At 40.5% G+C, this 18292-nt stretch overlaps 1 protein-coding gene across 1 annotated transcript in view; it reads right to left on the bottom strand.

The window, feature by feature from the left end:
- The window catches only part of csmd2 (CUB and Sushi multiple domains 2), a 1856113-nt gene that overhangs the window by 536876 nt on the left and 1300945 nt on the right, over window positions 1-18292 (bottom strand). The window contains exon 14 of the mRNA XM_078566065.1: window positions 71-253. Within this exon, the coding sequence (XP_078422191.1) occupies window positions 71-253 (183 nt within the window). The remainder of the gene's footprint in view (window positions 1-70; window positions 254-18292) is intronic.

Here is an 18292-nt window from a genome sequence, read left to right as displayed (position 1 = left end):
TGGAAACGTATATATTGTATATATTATAACAACCAGAAGATAAAGACAATGATTGTTTCAGACTACTTACAGACACAGCTTGGTTTCTTGGCTGACCATTGGTTATTCTTCTGGCAAGTAATAGATTTTTGGCCAACAAGTTCAAAAGCAGGCAAGCATTCAAATCTCAAAATGTCACCATGAAGGAATCTTTTTCCCTCTCGCCTTCCATAGGCTGGTGTTCCAGGATCGCTGCAGGTTCCCTGTTCTATCTCTGAAAGTAAAACGTGAAAAAAGGAGGAAATGTTATTACATAGAAGAAACCATCACCAGGGCATACTTAATTTAAACCTTGCACCTTCATTGAAGTTAGGCCCAGGCTATAAAATGGAGATGCTTCAGTATCTCCCATCCTCTGCCTACAATATATCCAAAGTTGACCAGATTTCCAATCCGTAACACAAGAGCACAAGAATCATCTGTTAGGACACAGTCTCTCTCCTTCTCTCCTCATCAAACAGAAAATCTCAATGGGCTAGAAACAGTTGGTGAGAACATCAGGATGAGATTTTAAAATTTGTAACTGTCCTCATTATACCAAGACATCTGGGCTTCATAATATATTACAACTTCGTTCACAAAGAATTGGCCTGATTTCAGTTCATGGATGAAGTCAATGGCGTGCAGGACATTGTCAATTACAGCAAGGGATTTTACTTCAACTTTATGCTGAATTGCATGAAGCCATAACAGGTCTGCTCTAAACAGAGAACCCTGACATTACAGCTTGAATCTTTGCTATTCAGCGGGAACGGCTTGTATTTGAAAATGGAGAGCACAAACCTTCTCATTTATTTGAAAATACTGAGATCTGCTAACATCTGGCTGTTCTTTACATAGAGCAGGGCATACTTATCCTAATTGATCCCAGGATGATGGTATGAATCTAGTGAAAAACTGATTCAGGTAAAATCTCGTTATCCCATAACTAGAACTTCAATTATGTCAGACTCTGATTCCATTTGGAATAAACTGTGGCACTTAATAGAATCGTAGAATGTTGCAGCACAGAAACAGGCCATTTGGCTCATCAAATCTACACTGGTGCTACTTTTCACGAAAGCCACCAAGTCTAATTGCCCTCTCTTGCTGGCAAGCTGTATTCTTTGACATAACTTTTTTTTAGACATTTATCCAATTCCCCTTTATTGAATTTGTGAACCCCGCTCCCCAATGGAAAGATTCAATCGGGGGCCATGTAATGGCTTCAATCTTTAGCTTTGTTGAGCTATGAAAAGAGGCTACAGCATCAAATCTGCTTTCGTTAATAAAAAAAAATGCACAAAGGAAGGCGATATGGCCCAAGCTTTAAAATAATACCTTGATTCTTTAAGGTGGATGTGGGGAAACCTTTGGATAGAGCTAGAAACGCATAAGAAAAGTACTCCACTTGCTCCACCCCCCCTCTTAAACAGTATAAAATCCGTCACATTTCTATTTCTCTTTCACTCTGAAGAAGAGTCATACGGGACTCGAAACAATAACTCTATTTCTCTTTCCACAGACGCTGCCAGATCGGCTAAGTTTCATTTTTTGTCTTTATTTCAGATTCCCAGCATCCGCAGTATTTTGCTTTCATATAAGAAAAAGTGTACTTGCTGAGGAAGGCACAAGCAAAATATAACTTGAGCTTGAACTTCCTACTTAGAGGTATTGACTTCTGCGATAGCTTAGAGCAGTAAATGCTGACCTTGTAGTAGCATTAAAAGAAAATTAGATTTGAATTGATCAAGGCATAGAGAAATTTGAGGGAGGACAGAGCTGAAAATAGTTATCCAACATCCTGGAAGAGACATAGGTAATTGGGCATGTTTGATGGCCTCAATGATCTTTCTTCTTCCTACATTCTATGTGCTGTTCTGACATTTGAGGCTCCAACTGTACAACAGGATGTTCCAGTAAACAGACAGAATGAAATTAAGTCCATTGGATGCGCACGCAGGACCTTTCTCTAGAAGTTTAAAAAAAAGTGCCGGAGATATAGATTTCGATCAAAAACTTCAATTTCTGCACTCTGCTCTTAATCTTATTAATACTAATACTCCAAATCACAGAAAAGATAACACTCCTTTATGTTTTAACCTGACCCATAACCCCATGCCGCATCCATATATGTTACATCTTGCTCTCCACAGGATTACAGTCTTTATGGGAAACAGACCACAGTAATACCCAGCTTCCTATGGGTTCACTTTTCTCCATTTCGCCAGGCCATAATGTTGAGTGACTGTCGAAAGGCGCTTCCGAGTTTTTGAAGAATCCTGAACCATCTACCAGCAGTTAGGCCCACTCAGGCAACTTTTCCTCCCAGCCTCGCCAGGCCAAATCTTCCAGAGCCTTTAGAGTGCCACATGGATGCATCCCTTTGACCAGAGACCACATCATCCCTCCCACATTCTGCCTGGAAGCTCGCAGAGGACTTGCAGCCTTCTCCTCTATGCTGACCACATCAGCCTTTTGTCTTCTGTGAGACCTCTCTCTCTTTCTGTCCAAAACCTCTGAGACAGAATGTCTGTCACAGTTAACCCAGCTGCTCTTGTCCTTTTGTTCTAGGTGAATGTTTTGCCCTTTGCTCTTGGCAAGTCTCAACCTGGGCCCCCCTGTCCTCATGGTAACCAAGTCACACAGGCTTGTTGTAGGGCAGAAATCGTAGCAGATCACATGATCCTCTTCACAACACCATTTTATCTTGAATTAAAGAGGTAGTCTGAAACATAATTGTCTTATAAAACTTCACATTAGTTTATGAAGTGTAAGAAATGGGAAGCTTTAGTTCTCCACAGGAGGAATATTGATCTTCAGATTGTGGGAAATTTATAAAACTCCCTTATCATTAAGTTAGTCAACCTTTTCATAACAATTGAAGAATCATTAATTGCTGGAGTGGCATTCATTTAGGTTACTACTGACATAATTTTCATGTATTTATGTTAAATAATAATGTTCTGATATTATTCAGTCTAGCCTAACAGTCATTTATTATCAGCAGTTATAATGTCATCACAGGCATGATGGGCAAAAGGCCTCCCTTCTGTGCTTTAAGATTCTAAATTTCACTCTAGATGCATTTGCAGAAACTGTAAATATTACTTTGAGTTTTGAGTCTTTGAGTTGTTGGCACAGCTTTCATAAACTGTTTGTTTATTCTCCGTTGAATTACTGCATTCATCAGGAGAATCATCTGGGTTTTTTTAGTAGACAGTGTAATTATTTTGTGGACTCAACTCATTTTGTTCATTTCACAAATCAGTCATTGTGCTTTAAAGTTAGTGCCTTACCTGTACTCATCATCACCTTCAGCAGAATAAACCAAAGCAAACATTAAATGACTGATAAAGGGCCTCACTTTTTCAGCCTATCTCAATTAAGTTTACTGTCTCTAGCACTAGCAGAGGTGCTAAGAGAAAACACACCAATGTGCAATTACACTGAAGCAATTTTATTGTTGAGAATTGATTTTGTTATGGATAGCCCAGAGATTTTATTAAAAAAATTAAATAGGAAATAATGCTGATGGATATCAGGGGTTAATGGTGTAGCTGTCTGGCTACAGAGTGGGACTTGAACTTGCTACCTTCTGACACAGAGGTAAGAGTCATTACATTGGACTACAGTTGATAAACCTATCTGCATTGTTATTTGAGTTACTGTTGCTATACTAGCTGTGTCTCACAGGTACCACTTGCATTTACATAAATGGTTTCAATGCAGTAAAATGTACCACGCTGCTTCACATGAGCATTATTAAACAAAAATTGTCACTGAGCCACATAATGAGATATGGGTTCAGATGCACGAATGCTTGATGAAAGAGATAGGCTTTAAGGAATGCCTTAAAGGAGGAAAGTGAGGTAAGAGACAGACAGGTTCAGGGAGGGAATTCCAGAGCACAGGATCTTGACAGCGGAAGGCACTGCTGCCAGTGATGGAGTGATTAAAATTAGGTTGGACAGGCAGCGAAAATCTTAATTTGATTGACAACTTAATGGCTTTAACAGGCCTTTTAATTGACGGCGGGCGGGCGCGCTGCCAGCTCCAGCACGTGCCTGCTGATCGAACATGTTCGGCCGACGTCAACATGCGTCGTTTAACGCTCAAGTGGGTCGGGCGCATGCCCGTCCGCTGAGCAAAGATTTCTGCCCATGGATGAGAGTTTCAGCCAACAGATGAGCTGAAGTGGGGGCATAAAGGTAAAGCATTCTGAAAGAGTTGGAGCCTTCAACACAATCCAAGATATGGTGTTCTCTCTTTTACCTTTTCTCTTTGAAGTTTTCCTATGGAGTGCAAAGATCTAGGGAACAGATTCTTAGCTAAATATTATAATCATAGACCCGCCTCTTCAGAGTATTATAGCAATTAAATTAGAAGTAGGCACTTTCACAGTGGACTAGGATCGGGTTTCACATATTTACTAATTGAACGCCCCTCTTCCCTGACCCTCTCTCACCCATCTCTGGAGGGGTGAGAGGGAGGCATTTAAAATTACCCACACAGATTCAAAGAATAGCTTCAAAATTGTATTGCTAGGTCAGAGATATAATGAAGTCAGCTGTCAAGAGGAGACTGTTGAGCTGAGTTTTAATTAAGCTAACACTCATGTATATATTAGTAGTGTTAGCCATACACTTCTAGCAGTAGGCTTTTCTCCAGAAAACAGATTATTACCATAATATCTAGATTTATAGCTATCAAATTAACTGCATGCTATTCAAAGAAATTAGCACAAGAAATTCAGAGGTGAATAGAGCAGCCTGTCTTACATCTTGTGCTGTTTGGGTCCATATTCAGGACCGACACGGAAGATTTATCACCTTCCTTCTGCCTTCTACCTCCATCAGTGAATCAATAAATTGCTTTGTTTATGCAAATGTTTCCTATTCTGAGACATTCCTTTAATAAACCATGAGAGAAGCTACCCATCACACCCCATGTTGGAATGTCATTCATTCCAATTCTCCAAATTATTATTCTACCATGTGGCAGCATTTTATCAGGTAGACACAGTGGCTGGGACTTCCAGCCTGAAGTCAACAGACCTTTGGCCAGTCCGTCAAATTTTCCATCCCACCTGCTACGATTCCCACCACAGGTGGGTCCAGAAAATCCTGGCCAATGCAACAGCTTTCAGAAGGGGTCCACATTCCTCAGTCATTAGCATTTCTGTCCCAGTACTAGCAGGTTGCAGTTTGGAGACCCAGTCCAAAACCTGTGCATGTAATGCAGGCTGACATTACAGTGCAGTATTGAGGAAGTGCTGCATTGTCAGAGGTGCCATCCTTCAGGTGAAAAGTCTCAGCTGTCTGTTCTCTTGTTCCAAATGTACATTAAAGATTCAGAGCACATAATTTCTCCTTTAATTAATGCTACAAAAACACAGACCAACTGATCAATTATCTCTGCTGTTTGTGATATATGCTGTGTGAAAAAATCTTTCTGAATTTTGCTAACAAATCACTGCAGTTCAAAGTCATTCAATGACTTTGAAGTCTTTTGAGATGTTGCTGGAAGATGATAGGGCCCAATACAACTACAAACATTTTTTTCCCAGAAAGTAACTTATCCTAAAGAGGTCTCTTATTCAACAGCATTTATCTAGTGCCTTTAACATAATTGAAACCTTCAATTATGTGTTATCAGACAAAAAAAGGATACCAAGCCAAAAAGAGATTAGCAGGAGTGCCCAAATATTTGGTCAAAGAGTTGGTTTTGAAGGAGGGCCATTAAGGGACAGAGGCAGAGGTGTCTAAATGGCAGGTTGCACAGCTGCGAATGGTTGTGTGTCAGGGTGGGGTGGGGTGGGGGGAGTGAGGGATGTGGTAAAGGCCAGAGAAGCAGGCAGTCCAAGGGGCAAGCATTGTAGAGCTGGAGGAGATTCCGGAAATATGGAGGGGCAAAGATATGTCGGGATTTAAACTTGAGGATGAGAAGTTTAAATTTGAGGTATAGGGGGACCAGGAGTCAATGTGGTAATGGATGAGTGGGTCTTGGTGGTGGATATGATATGGGCAGCAGTTCTGATGTAGTGGAAGATGGTGGCAATGTCACTGGATTAGTAATCCAGAGGCCCAGACTGTTGATCTGGGAATATGGGTTCAAATCCCACCATCGCAGCTGGTGGAATTTAAATTCAATGAATAAATCTAGAATTGAAAGCTGGTCTCAATAACGATGACTATGAAACTATCATTGATTGTTGTAAAAACCCATTTGGTCCATTAATGGCTTTTAGGGGAAGAAAATCTGCCATCCTTACATGGTCTGGCCGAGATGTGACTCCAGACGTACAATGTGGTTGATTCTTAACTGTCCTGAAATGGCCACTAGCAAGCCACCCAGTTCAAGGGTAATTAGGGATGGGCAACAAATGCTGCTCACTTCCCATGAAAAGAAAAAAACATAGATATTAAGAATCCCTTGGCATTATTTAAAGAATAGCAGGATGTGCTGGCTAACATTCCCCCTTCAAGGGTCTGCAGTTTTGCATGGGTTGAAGTTTATGGAAGTTGGAGAACAGGAGGCTGATGAGAAGAGCTTTCCAATGACATGCAACTTTCAGCTGCAGAAAAGGCTAAAACAGACGTGGAGACAGGAGATGCTACAAAGATGGAAGTAGGCCATCTTTGTGAAGGGGAATATGGGAGGTCAAATAGTATGGTGATTACATAGAATATATAGCACAGAAACAGACCATCATTTGACCTAACCAGCCAGTACTGGTGTTTATTCTCCACCTGAGCCTCCTCCTACCTTTTCTCATCTAAATCTACCATCCTAACCATCTATACACTTTTCCCTGAAATGCTTGTCTAGCTTCCCCTTATTCACTTCAATCACTCCCTGTTGTCGTGCTTCTACAGTCTTCCCACTCTTTGGGTGAAGAAGTTTCTTCTGAATTCCTTGGTGACAATCTTATATTGATGGCCTTTAGCTATGCTCTTCCCCACAAGAGGAAACATTCTCTCTGTATCCACACTATCCAAACCTTTCAGAATTTTAAAGACTTCCATTCAGTCACCCCTCAGCCTTCATTTCTCAAGAGAGGAGAGGCCCAGCCTATCAATCCTTTCCTGATATGTTTATCCACACATTTGGTGAAATTTCCATCAGTCTGGATAGCCATGAAATAATGGTGGGGGAAGAAGATGGAATTGATGGTAAGGGCCAAAGGCAATAGCTTCAATCTTCCCACTGTTGGAAAATTGTGACTCATCAAAAATTGGATATCACACAGCAGTGGAGGAGACAAGCTGTTGTGTAGAGCTAAAGCTGGGTGTCATCAATGTACGCATGGAGAATGACCTTGTGTCTGCAGGTGATTTCACCAATCAGAAAGAGGAGGGGAGGAAGGGCAGGTTCTTAGGGAACTCTAAATAGCAGGTTCAGGGAGAGAAGCCATTGCAAGAGATAGTCTGACTATGATCAGATAGGTAAAAGAGGCTCCAAGTGAGGCACTCCCTGCAAGTTGGATAACTGAGTAAAGATTGTTGGATGAGCATGGTATGATTGACCATATCAAAGACTGCAGAGAGGTGATAAAGAAGATACCATGGCCACAATTATAGAGAATGCTATTTTTAACTTTGGTATAAAATGCTGTGGCAAAGAAATACAATACAGCACTGTAAGCACCAGAGTAAACAACAATTCCATTACCGAATCTGCCTTCTTAGATCATCTGTTAATAATGAAAGCACATGCATTAAATTGAAGTGACCTTTGTTATTAATGGCACACAAGAGAAATGATCAGTTTCTAATAGACTGATTTATTGCGTTGCCTTTTTAGTTTATTAAATGTTACATAAATAACATTGTTAAACATTATAACATAACCACATGGCATAAAGAGGCCAACTAGTTGTTAAAACACAAATAGAAATGTTGGCTCCCATCATGGATGAGAAAAAGTAGCAGATTTCAGCCAGACTAGATTAAAAATTCTGGCATTGTACTCCCCTTAACTCCAACCTACTCTTGTATTACCACAGCCTTTCTTTCCATTTCACCACTTTAAGCTGCTATCTGCCGTTAAAAATAAAGACTTGGGGAGGATGGATGCAATCTTGTGCACCTGCACCGCAATTTATCTGACCCCAGTTCAATGTCATATTCAGGGATTGTTACAATAACTTGGACAGGTAACCGAACATTTGCCAGTATGAGTGGAACACTTTCTCGCTGCTAGGAGTGTCATGAAGGTGTAATAATTTTCATAATAGTTTTCTGGTTCATTGTAAAGTAGGTTTATGGGTCTGTGTATGGTTTAATTACATTTGGAGTCAAATAGACTGCAGTCTTTGACTCATCAAAAGAAGCTAGGTGCTTGAGATGCTAATGAGTAAACATGAATGCTGGTTTAGCATGCAAGGTGTGAAGGGAATTTACACTTTTGGATAGTTGAAGGAGGATTTGGATTTCAAAGGGATCTCAGTCTGTTTACAAATAGCCAGACAAGCAAGCTAAGGAATATGTTTATTTTTCCCACGGGTTACTGACAATATAAATAGGTTCAGGGAGAGAAGCCATGAAAGCTTTTAATGTTATGAGGGAGATACAGTTTCAAAGGCTTACGAAACAATGGAATTTACATATTAAGAAAAAAGAAACATTTATAAAGGCGAATGAGGCTGTGTGTTATGGTTAAGCATTGAGAGATCTAACATAAGTGTGTGAAGTAGCCTGAATGAAGCCTTCAGCATTTGTGCATAAGCCTGTCGTCTACAGAAACTGGAGCTGGAGAAAAGTCATTTGGAATTCCACTGTCCAGGGTATTGTGTTAATTTGCTGGATCTGTTTAAAATCTAAAATCTACTTTTGGACTGTTGCCTTAAAGGACGTGGACCTGGGAGTCAGGTTAATTCCGGATTTTAGGAGTTATATAGCAGTAATATGTAGTCCTATGTATATGCTTGAAATTTTTTCTTTCATTAATAAATATTTCAATTTATTTTTTTAAAGTCTCTAAAAGTCTTGGTGGACTTATAACTTCAGAATTCAGTGCATGCATCTCGAAATAAATACAAATTGCAAAACCATTGTGATGGCGCGATCAATTTTCCTTGTGGATTTGATCCACCTGGCACACATCATCTGCTGCGTCATAACAGGAGGTATGTGGCATTAGCTTGGAGTGACACACTCACAAATCTTCCCGAACCTTTCTCTGTTCTGTGCATCTTATTGACGATATAGTTAATGTCAGAAACTATGTGTAAAATTTCTATGCATAAAGCTTGTGTCATAGTCTTGTGGAGCAGAGATATTGTAAAGTCTTGTGATTCATGGCATTTTGTGACCCTAACCTAAAACATTTACCTATCAGACATGGAAAACTCACTGCCTTATCTCTTTAAATTCTGAATGGCACTTGCACTCACAACGGTTAATCACACAAAAATCATTTTTAAAAACATAGGAACATACATACAAACATATGAATTAGGAGCAGGAGTAGGTCACTCAGCCTCTTGCGCCTGCTCTGCCATTCAATAAGATCATGGCTTATCTGAATGTAACCTCAAACTCACATTCCTGCCTACCCCTGATAACCTTTCACCCCCTTGTTAATCAAGAATCTAACCTTTCACCCCCTTGTTAATCAAGAATCTATCTAGCTCTGCCTTAAAAATATTCAAAGGCTCTACTTCCACCGCCTTTCGAGGCAGAGAGTTCCAAAGACTCACAACCCTCAGAGAAAGAAATTCTCCTAATCTCTGTCTTAAATGAGCGATCCCTTATTTTTAAACAGTGACCCCTAGCCCTAGATTCAACCACAAGAGGAAAGTAAAAATGTAACTTGATAAAAATGGAAATATAAATCTTGGCATTTTTCTTTCAATGATTTTAATCATTTATGCTAGATTGTGATGGTTTTCTTGTCATGCATTTTGACCTCTTCGTCTGCTGAGAAATGAATAGAATTTTCCACCTATGGCACTCAGTGTCTGCATCAAATCTGATTTGCACCCATTTATAATATAATCTTATTCAGCACAGAAGGAGGCCTTTTGACCCAACATTCTTGTGACAGTAAATATGCTAAATTTTGGTGTGGATTTGACAGTGGAAAAACATAAGCTGGCAAACATAGAAGTGGAAGTCCTGGCCTTAGTGTCTGGAGCACATGCAAACAAGCATGCGGTACACACACCCAACTGAGTGTGCATAAATGCAGAAATCAAACCATGACAGCTTTATATCAAAAAAGTAGCTCCAGTCAATGTTCCCACCCAGTCACTGAGCCCTGATTTAAAAGGAACTCTTGAAGGTTCTCTGGTCTTAAAATGGAAGCATCTACTCAATTAGGTCATTGCCATTTAACTGTGTAAATACACACTCACTGTGTTATGCAGTTAGACCTCCTCTAACAACACTGGCTCCACTGGATTCTATTTACATTGCTTAAGATATGTGACACTAACATGGTGATAGAGATGTTACCTAGAACAATTAATTGTGTCCCAACACGGTAAGACCTCTGAGAGATTTATCCAAAGCTGTTGGGTATTTCAGGATAGGTATGCACCAAGCTATGCGCTGATTGGTATATTTGTTAACACAATGTTTTGTGCTCTGTGCTAATGAAGGAATCATCCAAACCCAAATCTGAACAAATAAAACATTTTTTCTGCATCTCTTAAAAAATACAGGCAAGGCATTCTCACTAATCTAGTGAAACAATGGTGTTCTATAGTGTTGCATTCAATTGTTCAATGTTTAATTGTATGTGTCCGTTGATTTCTCTGTGCTGCGTGCTATTTAGGCAAGCCTATGGGTGTGGCCACAGAGGAAAGGAAAATTGAAAATAAGCTGGGTGTTACAGACATTCTTAAAAGGTTTTGTAATAAAGCTTCTATTCACACATAGAGCCTGATGTGTCTCACCTCTGCATATCTTCAATGTACAAAACACAAAATATAGACCAATACAGGTGAATTTACACACCTGGGGAGGGAGGATAGAGTCGGGACAATTCTCAGCTCCACAAACCTGACCAGGGAGAAAGTGCCCCAGTAGATGGAATTTTTGGTCCGGGCTGTGGGGGGAGGTGAAAATGCGAGTTGAGAGAGGCTGGAAACTGCTGGGTATAGAGGCAGGATGGGTGGAAGGTCTGCCTCAGTACACCAGCACCATGTCAAAGTTTAAAAAAGCAATAAAACATAAATAGCCTACCAGTCCTCACCCATCATACCATCTCACCCGCCACATACTCCCCATGCCACCTCAGGCCCCCATCCACTCCACATGGTCACTCATACCCTCCATGCCAGCCTTTGCCTAAAAACCCATCCCTATGCCATTTTATAGCCCCATGCCAACCTCTGCACCTCACCTACCCCACCATGGTCCTTTATCGCTGATATGCCAACTTTGTGCCACCCCACACACCCCTACCCACCATCCTTCCTTCCCATGCCAACTCACCCAGTATTCACCATGAGTAAACCTCAGAATCCATGCTGAGATGAGATAAAACAAAGCTCTTAAGTGTTTATTTAAAAAAAACTCTCATTAATAAAAACCCATTTACTACATTTAATTTCCTTTAATCCCTTACCAAAATAAGCATTGGAATTCATTGTCCAAATAAAGTGTTAACAACCACTTGAAGTTGTCAATCAAACTGTGAAATGGCAGTCACTCCATTGTGATAATGAAAGGTTGTGAAATCAATCATGCAGTACTAATCCTATAATGATAGCTCTCAGGGTAATGTCAGCAAACAAAGTGAAATAGGAAGGACAGTTTTTTTTAATAAAAAACACTGCAGAGTTTTCTTTTTCAAATCTTTAAAGGGAAAGAGTTTTAAATGCCTTGACAGCTCCTTTTGATAGCCCTGTTGACAGTTCCAATGAGCTTGAGTATTTTTGCACACATTCATGTGCACTTTTTAACAATTCCAAAGGGCACCTTACATCTCCAAAAGGGCACCTGACCTCCCCCAAAGCCACCTGACCTTGCCCAAAGGCATTTTGGGACCAAATCCAAAAGGGTACCTTACCACTCCAATACAATATTCCACCTCTCCAAAGGACTCTGGCAGCTTTAGACTTTATCCTACCAGGTCTAAAGTGCATATGTCATATTTTGGACATCCCACCAAAAAATTCAGAACGTCCTGAGAAAATTGCACTTTAACATGTGTAGCTGCCTCCATTAACCACGAGTGTGCACATTAGAACCAATCCCCATTCTCCCCATTGCCAAGCTCAGGGGCGGGATTTATGGATGCAGGCCTCTGGAGCCATCTTCATCAGGGCAGAGAACCCTCTCTATCTTTGCAAAAATTCAGGCATTGCATATCTTTCAGAGATTAATTGCAGCACTAAACATCTGCAACCACACAACTCCGTCCTGTTCATGGTGAAAAACACCTTCATATCTACAGGTTCCAGGCTTTTCTCATATGAGAATGAAAATGTTAATAGATATTTGGAACTGGTATGATATGACGTGAAAACAAGGACAAATAACAAAAATAAACATTCATAATCTTTTAAGCTAAGCAGAGAAAAACTCAAGCAAAGGTCTGGGTGTAGAAAATGGGAATAGCCATTACTACTTGCAAATAAGTCTGCATCTGCAGTTATTTGTGCTGCTACCAATGCTAGGACATCTGCACACCGTAAATGTGGGCGGATAGCAAACTAAGCACTTTGAAGTAGTTCAAGAATAGGAAGCGTTGGTCTTTTCCTTTGCAGAAGGTAGCATTTACCATGTCAGCTTTCTCTGGTTTTGAGGCACTGGCTTTGGCTTAGAGGGAGTTCTCTCATCAATATGTTTAGCAGCTCAGACCAGCCAGAGAAGAAACAAACCAGCCGATAATATCAGTAGGCATTTTTAAAAAGCTCTAAACACAAGTACATGACACACGGGCTGTAGCGGTTCAAAAAGGTGGTTCATCACCATCTTCTCAAAGGGGATAAATGCTAGCTATGCCAGTGGCACTCACATCCCATGAACACATAAATAAAAAGTAATTTTTCACTTCAGTTGTGGTACCTGCATTAAAGATTTTATTGGTGCCAGTTGGATCTGGGTCTTAGCAGAAGGGATAAGGTGGGACTAAGGTCATAACGGTGTTACACATAGGCACTGGCTGCATGAACCCATGACTTTAGCATCCATTTGGAAAATTAAACGAGGCACAATTTGACAAAAAATTAACAACAATGAAAGAAGAAATAACAACCTCCTGTTATTTTTCTGCTGTTGCTTTAATTTTTTTTCAAAAAAAATCTTCTTTAGTGAAGATGAACAACATGTTTTGAGCCATACTGGTTTATCTAAGATACAGAAGTTGACAGTGTAAGGCAACTAAATTAACAGGTACAGCTGAAACTGAAGGTGCACCAGGTTAATGGCTCCAACTCTTTGTGGTTTCAAGCCAGCTCCCTGATTCTGTCGAGCATAGTAATGGTTCAATACTGATTCCCCTTTGAAATCTTCAGCACTTACTTCCTAAATAAAGAATGCTCATGGAAAAAAAATACAACTGAAGAAGGAGAAAACAGGGGAAAGATATTCATGTTCAGAATTTTTTTGCTAATGATGTTCCAGAAGGAATCAAAATGAGAAACTTGATATCTGACAGCACATGCTGCCATGAGGCTCTAAGCAATGCTTATTTAAATAATTCTTCAGAACTCACCCTGGCAACAAGGACTGAATCAGTCAATCCCTGTGACCTTTAATGTATGTCACACCACACAATGAAAGACAGTTGGGAGTTATGTTGATTAGCCTCTGTATTACAATAAGTGACTAAGGCTTTACATGAGCTTGATCCTGAAGCTGATTCAGGACAATTCACACCCAAGTATTTTCTTATATACTATCTAATTTGGGGCAGGATTTCTGTATGGGACCAGGACCCCAATGGCAGTACAAATTCTGGTACCCGACTTCGTTCTGAGGGACAAGTAATCACGGGTCCCAATTTTCTCAGAGGTCGACCCTAATTGGCTAGCGGATGTGATTGGTGGATCAGTTAGCGGCAATGGGCATAGGAAGGCGGCGGGAGGCTGAAAGTGCAGGCATAATTCAAAGGGATGATGGCAGCCATTATTGTGGCAGATGTCTTTCGATACTATGGCAGGCAGAAGTGTAAAGGAGGAGAAACAGAGGCCAAGCACTTGTGGCTGGGCTACCCCAAGTTTCAATGAAGCTACCTTTGAGATAATGCAGGAGATGCTGCGAGAAAGGCAAAGGAACTGATGTTCATGGACAATGGCAGGTGAAGGCCACCAAGCCAAACAAGCAGGCCTGACTGGAGATGACAGAGCATGTGATGGCTGCAGTGTCGTGAGGAGGGCCTGGGTGCAGTGCTATAAGAGTTTCAATGACCTCCTTTGTTCTGTCAAGGTGCATGCAGTACGACACCCAGACAACAGACCTCCAGGTCTGCAGCCACAGGCAGACATGCCAGCAGAGCAGCCTGGGATGCTCCTGAACATGGGAGAAATGTGTGCCCAGGGTGGTTACTGACCTGAGTAAGGCTCAAATTCCTAGCTCTACTGAGGCGCTGACAACACTGATAAATACAGCATATTATTTAAATGAGCTGCTGGAAATGGTGAGAGAGGCCAGCACTGTTCCTTCTATCTCTCTCTCCATGTGACAGGTGAAAACAAATAAATACATTGAAAGTGCAGTGTGACATGGTCTTGTTGGAGCCTAACACATTGGTCTGTGAAGGCCTAACATTATGGTCTTGGCCCTCACGTCCCCTTCACTGTGCTTATGAACTGAATGTTTTCCATGTGCAACTAAGAGAAAAATCTACCATATGGAAACACCAGCACTGCCCAAACCATGTTGGTGAGTGCCTTATTAAGTTAATGCCTTCTGATCGTGCATGGTACATCTAAACATTTTGTAACTGTATGACTGGTTTTCAATGGGTTAGTCATAAACATGCAAGAAAACTTAAAACATATTTGAAACCAGCCCCCTTCAGGCTTTTGTTCTTCAATTAACACAAGTTCTTTGCATTATAATTAGTGAAGAAAGTGTGTTTTTGAGATGCTCAGAAACAGGGTTCCAAGCAGATTATAAAAACACCAGTTAATGTCACATTAAGCATTAACAGAATCATAATATCACGGCACAGGAAGCCGCCACCTGACACATCATACCTATGCCAACTTATTCTAACAGCTAATCACTAGTTCCACTCCCCTGCCATTTCCCCATAATCTTACAATTTTTCATGTGTTTATCGAATTTCCTAATGAAAGTTATGATTGGATCTGCTTCTATCACCCATTTAAGCAGTGCATTCCACACCATCATAATTCGCCATATAAAATCATTTCTCCCACCACCTCCAATTCTTTTTGCCAATTATTTAAAATCTTTGCTCTCTGATCCCAGATCAAAGGCCTGAGCCCACAGTGTTTACCTTTGTGAGGCTACATTTCATAGGGACAGAACTGGAATCCTCACAATAAAGTGAAAAAAAAGAACTTGAGAAAGCTACAACAGTTTTTGAAAAATGTCTACCATTTTTCCAAATTGCATTATAATGTCACAAAGAAATAATACTCGCAACGTTTTCTGCATTATCAGAATGTTTTGTGAAGGAAAGATATATTGAGACTTGCAACCCTAATTATTTATTCATTTTTAAATCTGAATTTTGCACCCTTCCAAGCAAGGGGGTGAAAGGTAGGCAGGAATGTGGAGTTGAGATTACAATCAGATCAACCATGATCTTATTGAATGGTGGAGTAGGCTCAAGGGGCCAAGTGGCCTACTTCTGCTCCTAATTCATATGTTTATATGTTCAAATCATGCTGGTTCTCTAAATTTTGAACACCCATCCACATATTACATTAGTTTTTTTCAACAAAATTGCCTTATTATTTCCCCGATATGATTAAGAGAAAGGCAAACGTTATTTATCTGATTGTATGTGTTAGATATTACGTTAAGTTTTAATGAGCTGCATTAAAACTTTTCTGGCAGCAGTTGATGTACTTCAAGCTCAGGGGAAGAAAATGTGAGCAATGAGCAAGCTCAATTATGTACAGCAACACAATGGGGAGAGGAGTAGGAGGACATTATTGACTGTGTACCAGTAGAATGTGGAACAGTGAATCCCATTCATGAACTCTACCAGCCAAAGGTTAGACAAGTTAAGTATGCACACCAACTGAAATCCTACTCCCTTCTTGGCTTGCAGGTCACTGAATAAAAATTAGTGCTTATCATTTGTGAAATACATTGTATTTAATGAGCTTGCAAATTACAATCTCGCTACCGATCTTGTGCTGTCGGAGTAGGTGGATATATACCAATCACACTCCCACTGAAGGCATGCACTTATTTATCAGAACAAAGGTAAGGCAGATTAAACTCAGAATCTTACCACATTCAATGGAATATCATGCTCAAAAGCTAATACAGACTCCTACCATTCTGGTGCCTTGCCTTTGTGACTTATGGTGAGATTGCTACCATGTCTAGGTTTACCTACCATGAACTGTACTTCATTTGAAGGGTATTTCATAGGCATTTTTTTAAACAATTTATGAACTGAACCTAATATGTGGGTTTGCCTATTTATCTTGCTCTTTGTTCAGCCTTCCCTACTTTTTGGACCAAACACCCGAAGCAATCCCAGGTCAAATTATTATAGGTTAAAAGTAGCCTCAAATCCCCTCGATGCTATTCCAACTATATACATAAACCTCAAAAAAATGGGAATTTTAGTGTTGTGGTAATGTTACTCGTCTAACAATCCAGTAGTCTGGATTAATGCTTCAGAAACAGGAGTTCGAATCCTGCCAAAACAGATGGGTATGTCAGCGTTTATAAACTAATTAATAGATCATAGCTAGGGCTGATGTTTTATGGAAGGGGCAGGAAGGTCAAGTGTACAGACCTGTCTCCTTTAAAAAGGCCCCTGCTCACCATATTTTCATTCCAGGGAGGCTGAGATGGGATGGAGTCGGGCTGCCGCCTCCGGAGGCATGCTGGAGGTGGCAACATATGTGGGAAGATTGCAGGAGGTTGGTGAGGCTGGCAGACAAATGCCCAACTTTGCCTACTGGGACATGGCCCAGTTATAATGATTAATGTTAGGAACTCAGTCCCTCACCTCTTACAACCCCCACTCACTCTGCATACACTTCATGCCCCCTCATAGGCTTCATACACCCACCATGTCCCCTTCCATGCCCCCACATGCTCCCCATGACCTCTCATGTCCCCTCCATGCCCCTCATGTAGCCATTCAACTGGTATTCACTGCAAACCTCAACTGGATAGTAAGAAAAATAAAGGTCTAAGAGTCTAATAGAGCTGTGATTCAAACACATTTCATACTGAAAAATACCCATAAAAGACATTAAAATGCCCTCACGTGGTCAATCTGTTATGAAAAACCCTTATTCACTACCACATCAAAGACAGATAATCTTTTAACAACCTCTTAAAATTTTCAATCAAAATGTGACCGCAGTCCCCTGCTGAGATAAGTGGTTTAACAGCTTTTGAAACTCAAACACGCATTCATAATTGGCTCAGCTGTCAAAATAAACCCTGGTAAATCTAAACAATGGAGCTTACTGAAACTGAATAAAAAACAGAAGCCCTTTTTTTACCTAAGCTTTCCTGTCAATCAAAGCAGTCTAACAGCAGGTGGTGTCTTTTTTTTCTCAAAGTAAAAGCTGTTGAAGATTTTTCTTCTCAATTTAAAATAACTCTGTGCATTAAAATCACTTCAGATTATTATGCTAGAGATTCCATGCAGTGTTTTCTTCAATTTTGAACGCATAAGAGTACTTTTTTCAAATAGGAAAAGTGCTCTCATGCATCTCAACACTTACGCAATGCTGATCAATGTAATTATCAACTTATCTTTGCAATGAAAAATACATATATAAACTTACAATGCAGCAGCTAACTATTGAAACTGAAAGGTCAAATGTTTCTTCTTTGCATTTCAAAGCCTGATAATGAAAGAATTCCAGGAGAAGGTGACTGCTTTTCTTTGGTTTCCCCACTTCGTTCTTTGATTCCCCTGTGGTTCATGGTGGCTCTGTGGTGCTGTGATCCACGTCTACTTACAGAAGGGGGCCTGACTTCACTAAAATTGCGGGAGGGGGTTTTGAAGTGCCTACTTCCACGAGGAAGCCCACAGGAGTGCTGTGTGTGGGTGGGATACCTGTAATCTTATTCCATTCCTGGAAATTGCAATGGGGGCAGAATCCCTGAATTGGTTCCTGTCGATCATTTTTAATGGGCTC

Source organism: Cetorhinus maximus, chromosome 21 (genome assembly GCF_964194155.1).
Source record: "Cetorhinus maximus chromosome 21, sCetMax3.hap1.1, whole genome shotgun sequence".
In the NCBI taxonomy this organism is placed as follows: domain Eukaryota; kingdom Metazoa; phylum Chordata; class Chondrichthyes; order Lamniformes; family Cetorhinidae; genus Cetorhinus; species Cetorhinus maximus.
Note: the sequence above shows the minus strand (reverse complement) of the source record. Positions and strands in the feature narration are given on the sequence as shown.